At 37.2% G+C, this 16,152-nt stretch overlaps 2 protein-coding genes across 5 annotated transcripts; one reads left to right on the top strand and one right to left on the bottom strand.

Moving 5' to 3' along the window:
• Positions 1 to 258: 258 nt before the first annotated feature.
• On the top strand, positions 259 to 6,749 carry LOC105137789 (125 kDa kinesin-related protein-like). Its single transcript, XM_011043664.1, has 23 exons — positions 259 to 543; positions 773 to 1,072; positions 1,153 to 1,282; positions 1,390 to 1,545; positions 1,635 to 2,111; positions 2,332 to 2,429; positions 2,535 to 2,691; positions 2,833 to 2,902; positions 3,073 to 3,149; positions 3,244 to 3,297; positions 3,386 to 3,466; positions 3,568 to 3,679; positions 4,048 to 4,134; positions 4,221 to 4,396; positions 4,480 to 4,641; positions 4,717 to 4,824; positions 4,928 to 5,086; positions 5,177 to 5,260; positions 5,346 to 5,551; positions 5,682 to 5,783; positions 5,861 to 5,970; positions 6,045 to 6,196; positions 6,332 to 6,749. The coding sequence occupies exons 2-23, from the start codon at positions 876 to 878 to the stop codon at positions 6,554 to 6,556; spliced, it is 3,180 nt and encodes a 1,059-aa protein (XP_011041966.1). The 5' UTR covers positions 259 to 543; positions 773 to 875; the 3' UTR covers positions 6,557 to 6,749.
• A 1,088-nt stretch (positions 6,750 to 7,837) lies between these two features.
• On the bottom strand, positions 7,838 to 14,112 carry LOC105137788 (uncharacterized). 4 transcript variants are annotated; one of them, XR_844649.1, is made up of 5 exons: positions 13,543 to 14,112; positions 9,186 to 13,454; positions 8,683 to 8,947; positions 8,335 to 8,413; positions 7,838 to 8,189 (listed from the first exon to the last, which is right to left on the bottom strand). XR_844649.1 is itself a non-coding variant. In XM_011043663.1 (3 exons), exon 2 carries the CDS (start codon positions 13,401 to 13,403, stop codon positions 9,198 to 9,200), a length of 4,206 nt encoding a protein of 1,401 aa, XP_011041965.1. In that variant the 5' UTR covers positions 13,404 to 13,454; positions 13,543 to 14,110; the 3' UTR covers positions 7,941 to 8,413; positions 9,186 to 9,197. The 4 variants fall into 4 exon arrangements, 1 of the variants encoding a protein (XP_011041965.1); XR_844647.1 differs by lacking the exon at positions 8,683 to 8,947 and having other exon boundaries at positions 13,543 to 14,110; XR_844648.1 differs by having other exon boundaries at positions 7,941 to 8,413.
• Positions 14,113 to 16,152: the final 2,040 nt, after the last annotated feature.

The following is a 16,152-nucleotide window of genomic DNA, read 5'->3' as shown; positions in this document are numbered from 1 at the left end:
TATATCAGTATATATAATTTAAAAATAAAAAGAATTAATGTTTTAACAAATACAGCATGACAGTATCTAAGCTCAAAAGCTAGTAGCTAAGGAGAAATTAATACGGAGTGGTCGTAGGAGTAGACGACATTGTATTCAAAAATTTTGAAAATGAAGGAGATTTCTAACGGTCAGAAAATCAAGAAACGGGCGTGAGTGGGTGCCGTCCGTCCTCCTCATCTGTAACGGCATCGCGTCTTTTCAATTTCTATTATTAGCTCTCTCTCTCTCTCTCTGTCTCTCTCTCTGTCTGCAAGCTTGTCCTTCAAATCCAATTTACACTCTTCTTCTTCCCATCCTTTTCTCCCCCTCTCTATTCCTTTCTCCCATTTTTAACCTCTCATCATAGACGAAACAAACAAATAATTATTATAAAATAATACATTTCTTCAAATAATAATAGTAACAGTAAAACACAATATCATTGGATTTCTTCATCGAAGGGAAGGCAGGCCGGCCGGCATTTGAGTCACAGTATCTGATTTGTTTTTGTTATTTACTTAGGTAATTTGTGTTGGATCTCCATGGATGTTTTCGCTACCTGGGTTTTTAATTCTTTTAAGAGAAGAATGTACCTTCATGGGATCCCTTCTTCTTCTTCACTTTTTTGTTATTGTTGATATAATTGGACATGAAGATTCTTATCTATTGATAGATTGATAGAGTAATAATAGTCAGAATCAGATGCTGAATTTATTCTCTCTCTTTTATTTTTATTTTGCTTTATAAATAGTAATATACAGACAAGGAGAGAGAGTTGGTCAGGTGGGCGGGCTGACTTCGTGAATTGTTGTGGTGAATCAGCGGAAAAAGGTTTTGTAATTGAATAGAGGAGTATGGATTCTTCTTCTTCTTCATCACAGCAGAGAAGAAGAGGAGGAGGTATGGTTTCGCCATCGCCATCGCCATCACATACTCCGCGATCAACTGATAAGTCAGCAAGAGATCTGCGATATGGGGACTTCAATTCCAATTCCAGCAGTAAACATGATAAAGAAAAGGGTGTCAATGTGCAGGTCATTGTGCGTTGCAGGTCAGTCTCTCTCTTTTTTTTATATATAAATTGGGTTCTTTTTTAGAGTGATTTTCAGCTGAGGGATGATGTTTTTGTAGGCCACTAAATGAGGATGAGTTGAGGGTTCACACTCCGGTGGTGATTTCATGTAATGAGGGTAGAAGGGAAGTGTCAGCTCTTCAGAACATCGCTAACAAGCAGATTGATAGAACTTTTCTTTTTGACAAGGTTTTTGTCTTGTCCACTTTTTTGCTTTTGTTTTTGCTTAATAGTGAATTGGATGTGAAAGTTTATGACTTTTGATGATTTCTTTGTTTTTTCCGGGGGGGGGTTAGGTTTTTGGCCCAGCATCCAAACAGAAGGACTTGTATGATTTGGCAGTGTCTCCAATTGTGTATGAAGTTCTTGAAGGTTATAACTGCACCATCTTTGCATATGGACAGACAGGAACAGGGAAGACATACACAATGGAAGGAGGAGCCAGGAAAAAGGTTTGATTTTTCCTATTACTTTTATATATTTCTTTGCTTTTTGGCTGAAACTGTTTTTAATTGTATTTGTACTGTACTCTTTCTTGTAGAATGGAGAGTTTCCAAGTGATGCCGGTGTTATACCAAGAGCAGTCAAACAAATTTTTGAAATATTAGAAGCTCAAAATGCCGAGTATAACATGAAAGTTACCTTTTTAGAGCTGTACAATGAGGAAATAACGGATCTTTTGGCCCCAGAAGAAACTCCAAGATTTGTAGATGACAAATCTAAGAAACCCGTAGCTCTTATGGAAGATGGAAAAGGAGGTGTTCTTATAAGAGGCTTGGAAGAAGAGATAGTGTGTACTGCTAATGAAATTTACAAAATCTTGGATAAGGGCTCTGCTAAAAGGCGCACAGCTGAGACTCTTCTTAACAAGCAAAGCAGTCGCTCTCACTCAATATTTTCCATCACCATTCACATTAAAGAATGTACTCCAGAAGGGGAAGAGATGATCAAATGTGGAAAGCTGAATCTTGTTGATCTTGCTGGTTCTGAGAATATTTCCCGCTCTGGTGCCCGAGAGGTATGTTGTAAGCAGTACTAGAAAATTATCTACACTACAGCACAGGCTGATGCACCTGGGAACAGAGCCTTGCATTCAGTGGGTTTTATGCACCAGTATCTTACTCTTGTAATTTCTGCAGGATTATGCTTTTGAATTTCTCGACACAATAGCTTAATTGAAATATTAGTTATTTTCACTACTCGAACTCTTTTCATCCTAAAGAAAATGACTTTTGCAGGGGAGAGCAAGGGAAGCAGGGGAGATTAATAAAAGCTTGCTTACACTTGGTCGTGTGATCAATACTCTTGTTGAGCGTTCTGGTCATATTCCATATAGGTACTGCTAATAAAAAACATGTATGGTATCCACTTTCACATCCTTTTTGTGATTGCAGACCTTAAAAGTGACATTGGTTGGAAATGTGGTTGGTTGCAATTCCAGGGATAGCAAACTAACCAGGCTATTGAGGGATTCGCTGGGTGGGAAAACAAAGACATGCATAATTGCCACGATATCACCCTCTATTCAGAGTCTGGAAGAAACACTTAGCACTCTAGATTATGCACACCGTGCTAAAAATATAAAGAACAAACCAGAGGTCAGTTGTTTCATTTGACCAATACAATTGTAGTTTGGGCCTCTAGATCACTTGGTTATTGGATCAATCCGTGTTCCTCTTATTCATGCAATTGTCCACTTTTGGAGCCGCTCTAATAATTTGTTATGGCTATCATTTCAGATAAATCAAAAGATGATGAAATCCGCAATGATCAAGGATCTATATTCTGAAATTGACCGACTGAAGCAAGGTGCTCCTCTCCTTCACTGTGTATTCAAACTTTCTTGAAAACATAAACATTCCTATGCAATTGAATTGCATCCTCCAATTTCTTATAAACATAAACCTTTTCATACAGTTAGATTTGACAACTTTTTTAACGTGTTGATTTCTTATAAAAAAAAAAAAACAAATTGTCAGAGGTATATGCTGCCAGAGAGAAAAATGGAATCTACATACCACGAGATCGTTATCTTCAAGATGAAGCTGAAAAGAAGGTTCACGTCCTACCATATAAGTGCTGATATTTTCTTCAGTTGGCTTTACATTGAAGTCTGAATATTGATCATTTCTTGTGTTTCATCTGTCCAGGAAATGGCCGAAAAAATAGAACGCATGGAACTTGATTCAGAATCCAAGGACAAGGTATGTTTCATCAATATTTTTGCATGGTTCTTTGCTAGTTTCCATGCACGAAAATCAGTCTAATTATTTTGTTGTCTTTTGCAATCAGCAATTTTTGGAGATCCAGGAACTCCACAATTCTCAGCTACGTTTGACAGCAGATTTAAGTGAAAAACTTGATAAAACTGAGGTAAGCTACATGAGGTGGTCAACACGTAGACCTTCTTCATTCCACCTTTCTGCTTCCACCAGCAAGATCTGAGTTTATTATTCTCTTCCTTGAAAATTCAGAAAAAGCTCGAGGAAACTGAAAATTCATTAGTAGATCTGGAAGGAAAACACAGACAAGCAAACATAACTATAAAGGAGAAAGAATTTTTTATATCTAATCTCCTCAAATCTGGTGAGACATCTTGTACTTGAGTTTTCTTTTTTATTGTTTGAGTGCAATTAGTGAATCTGTATTGGTGGAGAGAGAAGTGGTGTAAAAGAAATTTTGGACATCCTTGATGAAAGATATGATTCCATTCTTTGTTCTGATTTCATTACTCGACAGTTCTGTGATAATGAGCTTCAAAATATCTTGTATATCTGTTAACCAGTATGATTTATGTGACTGGTATTTGATAAATAAACTTTTCTTTTGTTCAAAGCTTCCATGTTACTGTGCTTGACATGATTTATTTAGTGTTCAACGTTTGAAATTTATCTATGTGTCTTCTTCTTATGTGTTGGCTTGTTCTCTGACCGTGAACTTTGTTATTCTTTCAGAGAAAGGACTAGTTGAGCGTGCATTTGAGCTTCGATCAGAGCTAGAAAATGCTGCATCAGATGTGTCCAGTTTATTTTCCAAAATTGGTTTGTACTGATTCCAAATTTAAACAGAGGTTCGGTATTATGTTGAAACCACTGGTGATTGATTGTTATCAATAAATGGTTTTCAGAGCACAAGGATAAAATTGAAGACGGAAACAGGGTACTTACACAGAAATTCCAGTCCCAGTTGACCCAACAACTTGAGATCTTACATTCGACTGTGGCGGCCTCAATGACTCAACAAGAGAAGCAACTGAAAGACATGGAGGAAGATATGCAGTCCTTTGTATCGATAAAGGCTGAGGTTTGGATACAAACATGATGATAATTGAACTTGTCTTCGTACTTGTCTATCATTTCTTACAATTTTTTTTGGTATTCATGAAGGCTACTGAAGAACTTCGAGGAAGGGTTGGAAAGCTGAAAACGATGTATGGATCAGGTATCAAAGCTTTGGATGATATGGCTAAGGAGCTTGAGGAAAACTCTCGGTCTACTTTTGGTAGTCTGAATTCTGAAGTTTCCAAGCACTCGCATGCTGTTGAGGGTGTAAGTATCAAACTTATGCTAAGTGACCTTAATTCCTTTTCACTTGCCTGAGTTTAGTTTGTTTATTTGTTTCAGTTCTTCCAAAGAATTGCTTCAGAAGCTGATGCGTTAATTAATGATCTTCAAAGCAATCTTCAGATGCAACAGGAAAAGCTAAGTGCGTATGCACAACAGCAGCATGAGGTTGGTATTTGGCTATCTGGTTTTATAATAGCCATTAATTGGGAGATGTTTGGATTTTATTACTTATTTCAAATGAATGCTTCTATTTTGATACCAATTACAGGCACATTCCAGAGCAGTAGAAACTGCACGATCAGTTTCGAAAGTCGTAGTTAACTTTGTCGAGACTCTAGACATGCATGCATCCAACTTGACCCAAATTGTGGAAGAAGCACAAATAGTCAATGATCACAAATTGTCTGAACTAGAAAAGAAGTTTGAGGTGGTTTCTGTTGTCAAATTTAGAATGCATAGATCAATTTATGAGGCGTTTTCTGAATAAAATTTATGTGTTTTGCTTGTAACTGTGTAGGGGTGTGCTGCGAATGAAGAAAGGCAATTGTTGGAGAAAGTGGCAGAGCTGCTTGAAAGTTCAAACTCGAGGAAGAAAAAACTAGTGAGTCACTTTTCAGTGTTGGTTTGCTGGCAGTTTGGTTGGCTGGCTTTTTGTGTGCTTGATCTTCACCTGGTGTGTTCTTCAGGTGCAAATGGCAGTGCATGAACTCCGGGAAAGTGCAAACAGTAGAACTAACAAACTGCAGCAAGAAATGTCAACAATGCAGGATACCACATCTTCTATTAAAGCTGAATGGACAGTCCACATGGAAAAAACAGAGTCCAATCATTTTGAGAACACTTCTGCTGTGGAAAGTGGAAGGAAAGTCCTGGAGGAGGTTCTACATAACTGGTATTGGCCACTTTTGCAATCTGTTTTCTTGTTTTTTTTTTTGTTGGTGACCATTTTTCATCCTGGTATCGTGTGGTATGCTTCTTTTTTTCTTGTACTCTCTTCTGAATTGGTTCCTCAACTTGTTCAGTTTAAATAAGGCCAAAATGGGTGCCCAACAGTGGAGGAATGCTCAAGAATCCTTGCTCATCCTAGAAAAAAGCAATGTTGCTTCTGTGGATTCCATTGTTAGGTATGGTGGTACTTCCCACGAGTATTCTTCTAGCTTTTTGTTTCAGATCGGCAACTTATTTTTCACTTTTCATTTAGGGGAGGAACCGAAGCCAACCAAATCCTTCGTGGACAGTTTTCTTCCGCTGTATCAACTGCAGTTGAAGATGTTGACATTGCGAACAATACTCTCCTCTTATCCATTGAACGTCAGTATTTTGTTCTGCAAGTGTATTGATATTTGTCCATTATGAAAGTAAACTGATGAAAGTAACCCCTGCAGATTCATTAAATCTTGACCATGATGCTTGTGGAAATTTCAATTCCATGGTTTTACCTTGCTGTGAAGATCTGAGGGAACTTAAGGGTAGCCACTACCACAAGATTGTTGAAATTACAGAGAATGCTGGGAAATGTCTTCTGGATGAATACGTGGTAAGCCTTTGATATTCATTTATAGAAAATTGGGCCTGCCATAAACAATGACATACATGTTCATTTTAGAAACACCATCACTGTGGTTATCATCTCTTATGTGTTCGCTGAACTGCTTCATCCTCCAACTAACAGGTGGACGAGCCATCTTGTTCAACACCAAGAAAGAGGTCATTCAATCTGCCAACCATTGCATCAATTGAAGAGCTTAGAACTCCTGCTTTTGAAGAATTGTTGAAGTCAATCTGGGATGCGAAATCCGCAAAACAAGTAAATGGAGACATCAAACATGTTGCGGCAGCATATGAGGCTGCCCAATCCTTAAGAGACCCTAGAGTTCCTCTCACCGCTATTAACTGAAGTGAGCAGAGAACATGACGGTTAGAGAGGTAGTGTAGAGTGGTAAAGGAGGGGGGGTATGTGTACAGAAGGGTATATATACGATCAAGCACGAACTCTGCATATCTTATTCGTTGATTGTAAGTTTAAAGGAAGTTCTCCTTTGTATGAAAATATTAATTTGTTGTTCTTCAATATCATCATCCTTCATAATCTCGGGTCCCAAGTGTGCAATCTCCAAGAAGGAAGAAGACATAATGGATCCATGGAGAGAGATTATCCGAAGCAATTAAGCGAGATGAATTTGAAATCTAGTGCTTAACATATTAATTTTTTGCAATTAAGCAAGCATCTAATTTGACACAGTACAAGTCACTGTTCCAAGACTTCAGCTGTAAGCATGTTTGCAGAAACGATAGTAAAGTAACCCGTAGAAGATGTTCCTTCAGCTGTTATTAATTGTTCACGTCTTATTTCTTAAAGAAAGCAATTCAGAGTTGTAAAAGTGATTGACAACAATATACAATTAAATCCTTGTAAATTACTATTCTTGCCACCATCAAGATTTATTAATTAACCACGTGAGCACACGGCGGCACCTTCTCTCTCGGATTTACCGGCTTGGTCTCTCTCGACCACACTGTTGTGCTCGTGCTCTCTTATCTCCGGCTTCTTTCTTCAGGTGTGGTCCTCTTTTGCCACGTGTACATCCTATCTTTGTAAACTTGTCAGCTAGTACCTAGTCCTTTGTGGGCTTATTTTAACTTAATTTGGTACAAGGCCTTCTTCTCCACCCTGTTAGCACGTCTATTTTTTAAATTTCAAAAATACTTTAAAAAAAAATAAAAAAAAAATTTCAAATCATAAAAAATATTTTTTAAAAAATAAAAAAATCATTTTAATATACTTTAAAACAAAAAACACTTTAAAAATCAACTTCTACTTTCAAACTCTCTCAACATCATGTTAAAAGAATTATTCAAATTTAAAAATTTAGGTTAGTTATATCCTCAGACTATTTCAATTGAAAATTGGATAGCATGTCAGGGGCTAATTTGATATTTTTCCCTTTAAATTAACTCATCTCTACCGTTGTTAAGGAAGGTTAATGTATTATCTGATACACAAGGGTCATTTTATAAAAGGAGATTCAATTCTGAAAGGAAAAAAAAAGAGCGAGAGAAAAGGATCTCAAATGCAAGTTTTTGTCATTTGCTACAAGAGGGAATTGTGGGCGACCCAAAAAGGGGTAAGACTATTAATATTGTAGAATCTATTGGTAAAATAGAGGATCTTGCTTGATTGGGGAGCCTGCAATGGCAAGGCTGTCAAATTAATAGAATAATAAAAGAGGAGAAGAAGCACAGGCGTGAGAGAGTGTGTGTGTCACAAAATTCATTCTTACTGACTTGATAATGCACTCGTTCGGAAAATTTGATATGATACAGATGGAGCGAGTGTTCTGCTTAAGTTATGGTAGAAGTTTCTCCTCTCTAACCTGTGTGAGGATTTGAATTCAACTGCTACTTTGGGACGTTGCTGAGAGCAGAATGATCCGCTAGTGGTAAGAGCCAGAGAGCATAACAGATGTCGAAGGAGCAATCCTTGTTCATTTCAAGGGAAGTAGGATGGATGGCCTACATTTCGAAATGATCTGCATAACGAATTAGAAAGCAAAGGAAACGTTATTTTGGGATTACAGAACCAGCTAATGGACATATTCTGGACCTCAAACAAGGAATAGAAAGTCTGGTCACTTGCTATTCTACATTTTGCACTAAAATCATCAATGTACATACAATAGCATTTTATGCATGACAGCTTGGAGAGGATGACTGGCACATTACTTCTAGCATAGACAGACTTCTGCACCAGCACCTGCAACACAAGACAATTCTGCATTGTTAGATCTCTCTTTAAATCAGATGGTCAGTACAGGTAAATCATCTTGCAATTTCAATGAATCAAAACGACGACGACGACAACAACAAAAATAAAAAACCTCAGAATGCAAGGTACCCACTGACATTTCTTCTGAACATATACACTCATGACAAAGCATTGTGAACAGATAAACATACACTAAACAGCAAGCAGCAGACTCTATTGTGAGCTGATAAACATGCACTAAACAGCACTGTACTTACAATTCTAACTTATTCTGTCACAACCCCTAGCTGCGCTGATCTTCTAAATGCCCTCTCCAATTTATGGTGCCAGGAAACGTTCCATGTGCCTACTTGAATGAACTACCTATGGAGGTCCCTCCTTCCCTAAATCCCCAGTCAAACTACCACCATGTACATTAAAGTAGCACTTCAAAATCTTTATGAAACCTTGACAGCAAGCAACGTTCTGCATCTCAACAGTCATTGTGATTGGATGCATAGCAGCACATCAGTTTATGATAATCTGAAAAGCAAGGGAGCCAGTAACTCAATGATCTTAAGACCTGCCATGCACGTGTTCAATTTTATACATTTAAGAGCGAAAAAGTTTACTGCAATTTTGAAAGCAGATACACAAAAAATTTTGGTTCCCAAAATAAATTTAAATAGCCCGTTCAATTGAGAATGATCATATTCCATGAACTAAAGAATAGCAGAACACGATGGCATCTAGGTAAAGGCATGATGGTATTTAAATCTACCTGAAAAATTATTCATAATAAGCTTGTACTTAAGATTCCATCTGGCCTTTCTGTCTCAAATGTTTCATCATCAAAATCTTCATTTGTGGAATCTTCTTGGCATATCAATTTGTTCTCTTGCAATGGATTTAAGCTCAGGGCCTCCCAAACCATTGATTCACCCTGATATGTGCTGCATTGCTGGAGCACATGAGTGGTGTCAACAGGATCTTCCGCACTGTGTCTCACATCACTACAAACAAGATCTGCTCTTTTATCATCATCATCAGCTGGTGGCTCAGCGTTGAGGTCAGAGCCCAAATCAAATCCAGATTGATCCCCTGCCCCATGAAAAGCAACAGTAACTGTTCCTTGATCAGATAGATCAGCAGGGTCTTTTTTCTGTCTCTTCCATTTCTTAGTAGATGAAGTACCGTCATCTTCAAAATCTTCTTCTTCTCGATCTCTGTGCAGGTAAACCCACAATTTCCTTTCTCCATCAAATTGCACACAGGGATCACGCTCATAATGCAAACGATCCAAGGCTCCACTGACAACTTGATTCACTTGTGCATCAGACACATCTTCGACAGTATACTGAGAGTCTCGTATCAAAGTACAAACATCTGCTCTAGTGCCGATGCTTCCTGGCAATCTAGCAGCTGCATCTCTCACAAGACAAAGAATCGTAACATGAGGTGGTCGATCACGCTTCAGCATGAAATGGTCTCGAGCTTTTGAAGTTGGCTTCCCACCACACCTCCTCAAGGGAGCAACAATAGACTTTTTACCATCAGCAGCAGTGTATGAGAAGGCCCTGTCGGGAATCAAATACCTCAGGACTTCTTCCCTGTGGAAATAAGCTCTCACTTCTTCAGAACTCGGGCTGATAGTATTGAGACTTTTCTGAGCTCTCAAGTCCCTGAACCTCTCTTTCTCATCCAGGTTACATTGCATCAATGACAGAGGCGGTGCAGGAAGACTTCCAATTTGTTGAAGAGTCTCTTGCCCACTTTTCAGCCAATTAGCAAAAGAGTCGACCAACTTGACACAACTTTTGTGAGGAAGGCTCCAATATTCAGGAGACGTCCCTTCAACAATAGTGTCATGATCTGTCAAAATGTGAGAAACTGGACCAATCCAGGACCAACTTTTTGTAGATTTGTCATAAAATACAAGTGCTTTCCAGCCCTTCATTCCTAGAGGCGCTGTTTTTGATGAAAATATCTTGAGAACTCCTCTGATCAAATCCTGGAGTGGCTCCTGCGTCTCAAGAATGCAGGGATCCATAGGGTTTGATCTCACACGATTAACAATCTCCTGTACAGTAAGAGAAGGCATTTTCACTTGCACAGCAGGGTCTGATTCATTAACATCTGCATTCTCATTAGAAAGAACCCCATTGTTGTCACCTTCATGTGCTCTGTTCAGCTCTGCTGTGGGTTTGCCAACCTCTAAGGAATCTTCTGAAAGAGGAGTGATCATTGCCAAACGAACTGCTGAAAGGAGATGTATAATGGAAAATGAGAAGCCAACATGAACTGTTGGTGTAATCGGTGTATATGGCTTTTTCTGAGGCTTCACTTCCAGCTCCACATCCACCACTCCTGTTTTTGTAACAGGTGCCTCAGGAGTTTCCCAGTCTGGAATAACATCGTCAGCTTCCAATTTCCTTTTCCCTTTTTTCTTCAATGAAATGGAGTTGTCAATTTGCGGCTCAACACTGTTAGAATGCCTATTACCATCTTCGTCTCTGCCAGCCATGTCCATCACATCGTACTTTGCTTTCCGTTTCTTCATCCCTGAGTTGCACCCCAGCAACAAAGCCTCAGGTGGGTCACTTTGACCATGAGCATATGTTTCCATGTTCCGTCCTTTCTTTCGCAATCTAACCAGTGCATTTTCATCTGACAGTAACTGTGTTTCAAGTAAACCATCCTCATCGTCAACAATGAAATCATGGCTGACTTCCCCTTTCTGCTTTCGGTCAGAAGGGTAGGCTTTCGATGAGGACCTGCGTAACCTTTCATCATATTCCACCCGTAATTGACCAATCTTGCCAGATCTGTGAATTCTGTTTCTGTCATTATCATCCTTTAGTTTACCCAGGCCAGTGAGAGAGCTGTCTTCCAAAACTCTAGCACTAGAGCTATGTGTCTCATGCATCTTACCCTTTTGTTTAGCTTTTGACAAGTATCTTGGCATTTGCCCAGGCTCAGTAAAGTCACTCACCTTTTGGGAAAAGTGTGCAATTCCATCGGAAGCCAGTTCATTCTCCTGCACATCTTTCTTAATAAAGGAGGCCTTTTTAGCACCTAAGCTAGACTTCAAAAAGGACGACCGAGAACCTTCTATGATACTGACAGGGTAAGCTGACTTGCTTTTCATCAAAGGATTGCTACCCTCATCATCCTCATCATAAAATTGTTCAGATGAGTCTGATTCTGTTTCTTCACCTTTTATATAAATTCTGTTAGCTTTCAATGCTCTCTTTTCTGATCTTCCATTCTGAATAACACTCCCTCTGATCTTCTCCCGTGATTGCTTTGCTTTCACCCGAGGCAGCGCAATTCCATCATTCACCTGGGGCGACAATGCTCGATGAGCTTTGAAATTAAGATCCGGGGACTCTCTCCCCGTCCTACATTTCTTACTTCTCATATTCCAATCATTAGATTTAAATGTAGAATCCATAGAGAAAACCTGTCCTTGATTATTGCTATGGCAAATTGGTTCAGCATGATCTGATAAGTCAACTCGATTACCTTTCAGTGGTAGCAGCAGAGCTTGGCCTTTCGAGTATTTCATCTGATCAGGAACTGAGAATTGCGGAGAATTTTCAGCATACTTGGTCTTTTTGGAAGACTCGGACTTGGTCCGGTTATAGAGAATATTTGATGTGAACGCTTTAGCTTCTGACAGCTGACCTGCATTATTGTCCCTGCCGTGGGCATGCAAGTCGTTGTTTGAAGAGAATGGCAAATTCATGAAACTGTCAGCATCTAATCTGTTAGTTCTCAAGAAATCATGCTTCTTTCCTGCTTTTCGAACCCTGGACTTCACCATATCACCACCAAGTGCCATATTTCGATCTCGTTGGACACCCATTCTGTACATTGCATATTCAGTATCATCCTTTTCAATTGTCATTTGATCCCTTAGCCTGGGTGCATCTCCTGAGTCATACCCAGCAAGCTTATTCTGCCTAGAAAGTGTCAATGCTGATCCATGGGGACTTGAAGTCATCCCCAAACCATGATAAACAGAAGGAAAGCGACCCGGCACATCTCTAGTTGAAGGATCTCTTGACCCAGCTGACTTCAGTATACCCCTGGGATTTTGCTTTCCATACTTTGCAACTTGTGAAGAAAATTCCAAACCAGAATCAACGCCATATGCTGAAGTACGATCAAATTTGGATGCACTCTTCTTATTTTTAACCCTTCTGTCCCAAAACCTATCACCTGGTTCCCCTTGGTCCGATGAGCCACTCTCCAATTCTCCCTCCGCATTCTCATGCATCAAACTCTTATGACTCTTCATGATATTCAAAACTCTAAGCTTCTCACCAATGCTATACCCTTTACAATCATGCCAAGCATCTCTTATCTGGCACAAATGACTAACCATACTATTCTGATGCTTCCTCAAAAGATGGTAATGCTGCCTTTGCTGAAAGAAATACAAAGCATCTCTGTAAAGGGCAACCCTCGGTTCACACAACCCCCCCTTGAGCATCTGAAACAATTTGTTGACGGGACTACCAAAATGGAAATTCCCACCCTCAAGAAGCTCTTTGAGGGTTCGCAGAAAGGTATCCTGATCAACGTCAGGTAAATACTTAGTGAGGCTAAATTTATCATCTTCGGTTAAAACATCATTCCACACATCAACAGACAATATGTCCTGCAATCCAGGAAGGTCATACAATTCAAAGGGAACACTGCAAGTTAAATTCCCGAATTGGCAAAACTCAGCCCTGGTTTCCCCTAATTCTAGCAAGTCAAAATCATCAGATCCTGCCCCAGAATCAGCATCGTTGAATTCTTCGTCGTCTTCGTCACCCTCTTCAACATCAACGTCATCCTCTTCATCCTCATCAGACCCAATCCGCTGCTGATGAAGAAGGTCATCTTCATCCTCGTCCTCGTCACTGGACATGGCAGTATCCCTGCTATCAGGAGAAAGCTCCGCGTCAAACTTATTAGATACCTTGAAATTGTTCTTCTCAATCGCCATCCACGCAAGCAATATACGATAAGTAACCCGCTCCAATTTCAAAACATAACCCTAAATCCAAAAGAAAAAATAAATAAATCTCAGAAAGATTAATACTGATTTATAATTATGAATAGACGAGTAAAAAAAGAAACCTTACCTTGTTCGCGCCAGAGATGGAGTGAGATTCTTATGGAGAAGACCAAAAAAAAGGGCGAGAGGCGCATGTAATTTGTAAATAAGGAAGGGAGACAGGGAGAGAAGATGACAGGAGATGAGGAGGTGAAGAAGACGATGGTGACGTGGAGGAAAGCGGGCCGTCCGATTTGGAAGTGGTGAAAAGACCGAAAAGGGTACAGAAAAGAGGAGATATGGTAATGGTGAACGAATAAACGAGCAGGGAGAAAGGTAAAAGAGGAAGAAAGAGGTAGTGAGGAAGAAAGGGTTGGGTTGATTCGGGTTTGGTTTGGTGAGAGAATAGAGAGAGAAGAGGGTGGCTGAGTGGGTTGACTCAGTGAGTTTTGGTTCTTGTTGCTATTGTGCTGACTCATCTCTCCCTTCTGTTTCTGGAGATCTCCCTGACCGTTGATTTAAGTGTGCTAATATCCCCTTTCTCGGAAAAGAACGCACCCCTTCATTACTAGCTTTTTAGCAGCTAAAAATCACCGGAAATGCCTCCGTTATCCATACTTGATCAAATTAACTCAGTAGAATAAATTTATTTGATCGAATCGGCCCTCCAACTTTTGATTTTGGGCTGCCTCGATCTCTCCTTTCATATGTTTTGTTTTTTAAAATAAAACTGAAGGCATTACTGTTTTAATGTTGAATATACAATGTGCAAATCTATAGCAAAATGATCGATGCCTTCCTTAAAAAATCAAATAATTAAACAAATATTCAGAGATAATTTTGTATATTTACATCTTCATTGCATAGTATAATTACTCTTATATTCTTTAAAAATAAAGAGTTTTTTTTATAAATTTCATGTTATTTTACATTCTAGTTACCTCATAACTAAACTTTTTCTATCTAAAATAAAGAGGCATTTTTTATTTTTTATTTACCTCATGTTTTTTTAATTATGGATTGAGATTAAGAATGTTATGATTCTTTTATAAAAAAAAAATTACTATAAAAAAAAATAAGTAATTGACATGTATGGTATACCATTCTCAATACAATTGTTTGGACATGATAACTATAAAAATACAATGAAACTTCAATAATAATTTTTTTTTCTCTATTTTTTCTGTCTTTCATCTTAAAATATGCATCGGTTTTGCAAAATTTCAAAGTAATCCTTAATTTATTAATCTTATTGAATTTGATTTTTTTTTTCAATTTCATCCCTTAGCATTTAATTTTATTATATTTTTTTATTATATTTGACCTTTATTTTTTAATTTCTATTTATTTTTATTTTTATCTTTTTTAATTGGATTTTATTTTTTGATCTCATCCCTAATTATTTGATTTTTTTTGTTGAATTTGATTTTTATTTTTATGGTTGAAATTCTTTTTATTTTGAGTTATCTTCTTGATTGGTTTTTTTTGACAATTTCATCCCTCGTTGTTCAATTTCATTGAATTCTCATATCGTATTTAGTGTTTTATTCTTTTATAATGCTTTTAAAACCTGGTCTTGAAGTTGATCTCGTCATATCTCGGGTCATAGGTTGGGTTGAGTGATCAAAATTACCGGGGTTAATCAGATTTTTTTTGTGTAGAAAGTAAAAATAATATTATTTTGATAAAAATAATAGTAAAAAAATTAATAGGTGTTGACATGATTTTTTTCCTAGCTAATCTCTTAATTTTTTTATTCAACTAAAAAGTAAAAATAATAATATTTTGACAAAAAAATATTGAAGAAAATGAATCAATATAATTCATTTTGTTTTGAAAATAGTTTGATTAACTTTAGTGCTTTAATAAGACACATAAACATTCAAAGCATTTATGTTTCAAGTTCAATCAAATAATTTTGTTTCAAAAAAAATAAATATTAAAAGATAAAATCAGAAAAAAAATTAATCATATAAAATGATTTTTAAAAACTTGAAATTCAAAAAATAAAAATAAAAATAAAAATTACCATTACTATTATTATTGTTGTTATTATTATTATTAGTGAGTGATACCATCACTGCTACTATTATCATTATAATCATTTTCATCATTGTTGTTGTTATTGTTATTCTCATTATTGATATTATTAATAATCATTATCATCATTGTCATTATTATTATCATTACTAATTTAGATGTTGTTATTGTTATTGTTGTTATTAATAATATTATTTTTTGCACCACAATGATCACCACCACTGTTGCTGCTGCTATTATTGTTGCTGCTGTTATTGTTGAAAAAATAAAAACTACGAACATGATTTAAAGGATAAAATTGAAAATTATAAAAGGTTTGATAAAAGAACCAAGTAAAATAATAAGAAATCAAACGAAAGGAGACAAACTTGAAATCATTATTATTATTGAAAAAAAAACATAAACTTGATTTGAAAGATAAAATTATAAATTATCAAAACTTTGATATAACAACAAATAAAAAATAAAAAATAGAAGGACCGAATTGAAATACTTTATTTATACAATTCAAATACCAAGGGTTGAATTGAAAATAAACAAAATTTTAACAAAAGGAAAAATAACTAAAAAATAATAATCAAAATTAAAAAGTCTGAATTTAAAATAACTATAATGATGAGAACCACCACTAAAGTAGGAGAGAGGAATAAAAGAAGCA

The sequence above is a fragment of the Populus euphratica genome, unplaced genomic scaffold (assembly GCF_000495115.2).
Source record: "Populus euphratica unplaced genomic scaffold, PopEup_1.0 scaffold71.1, whole genome shotgun sequence".
Lineage (NCBI taxonomy): Eukaryota > Viridiplantae > Streptophyta > Magnoliopsida > Malpighiales > Salicaceae > Populus > Populus euphratica.
Note: the sequence above shows the minus strand (reverse complement) of the source record. Positions and strands in the feature narration are given on the sequence as shown.

What these genes read in the sequence shown, in the direction of transcription:
- LOC105137789 (XM_011043664.1), top strand. Translation starts at nt 876, where the DNA reads ATGGATTCTTCTTCTTCTTCATCACAGCAGAGAAGAAGAGGAGGAGGT. An exon ending in TCTGGTCATATTCCATATAG is followed by an intron (nt 2,430 to 2,534) that starts GTACTGCTAATA and finishes TTGCAATTCCAG; the next exon opens with GGATAGCAAACTAACCAGGC. An exon ending in AAGATGAAGCTGAAAAGAAG is followed by an intron (nt 3,150 to 3,243) that starts GTTCACGTCCTA and finishes TCATCTGTCCAG; the next exon opens with GAAATGGCCGAAAAAATAGA.
- LOC105137788 (XM_011043663.1), bottom strand. Translation starts at nt 13,403, where the DNA reads ATGGCGATTGAGAAGAACAATTTCAAGGTATCTAATAAGTTTGACGCG.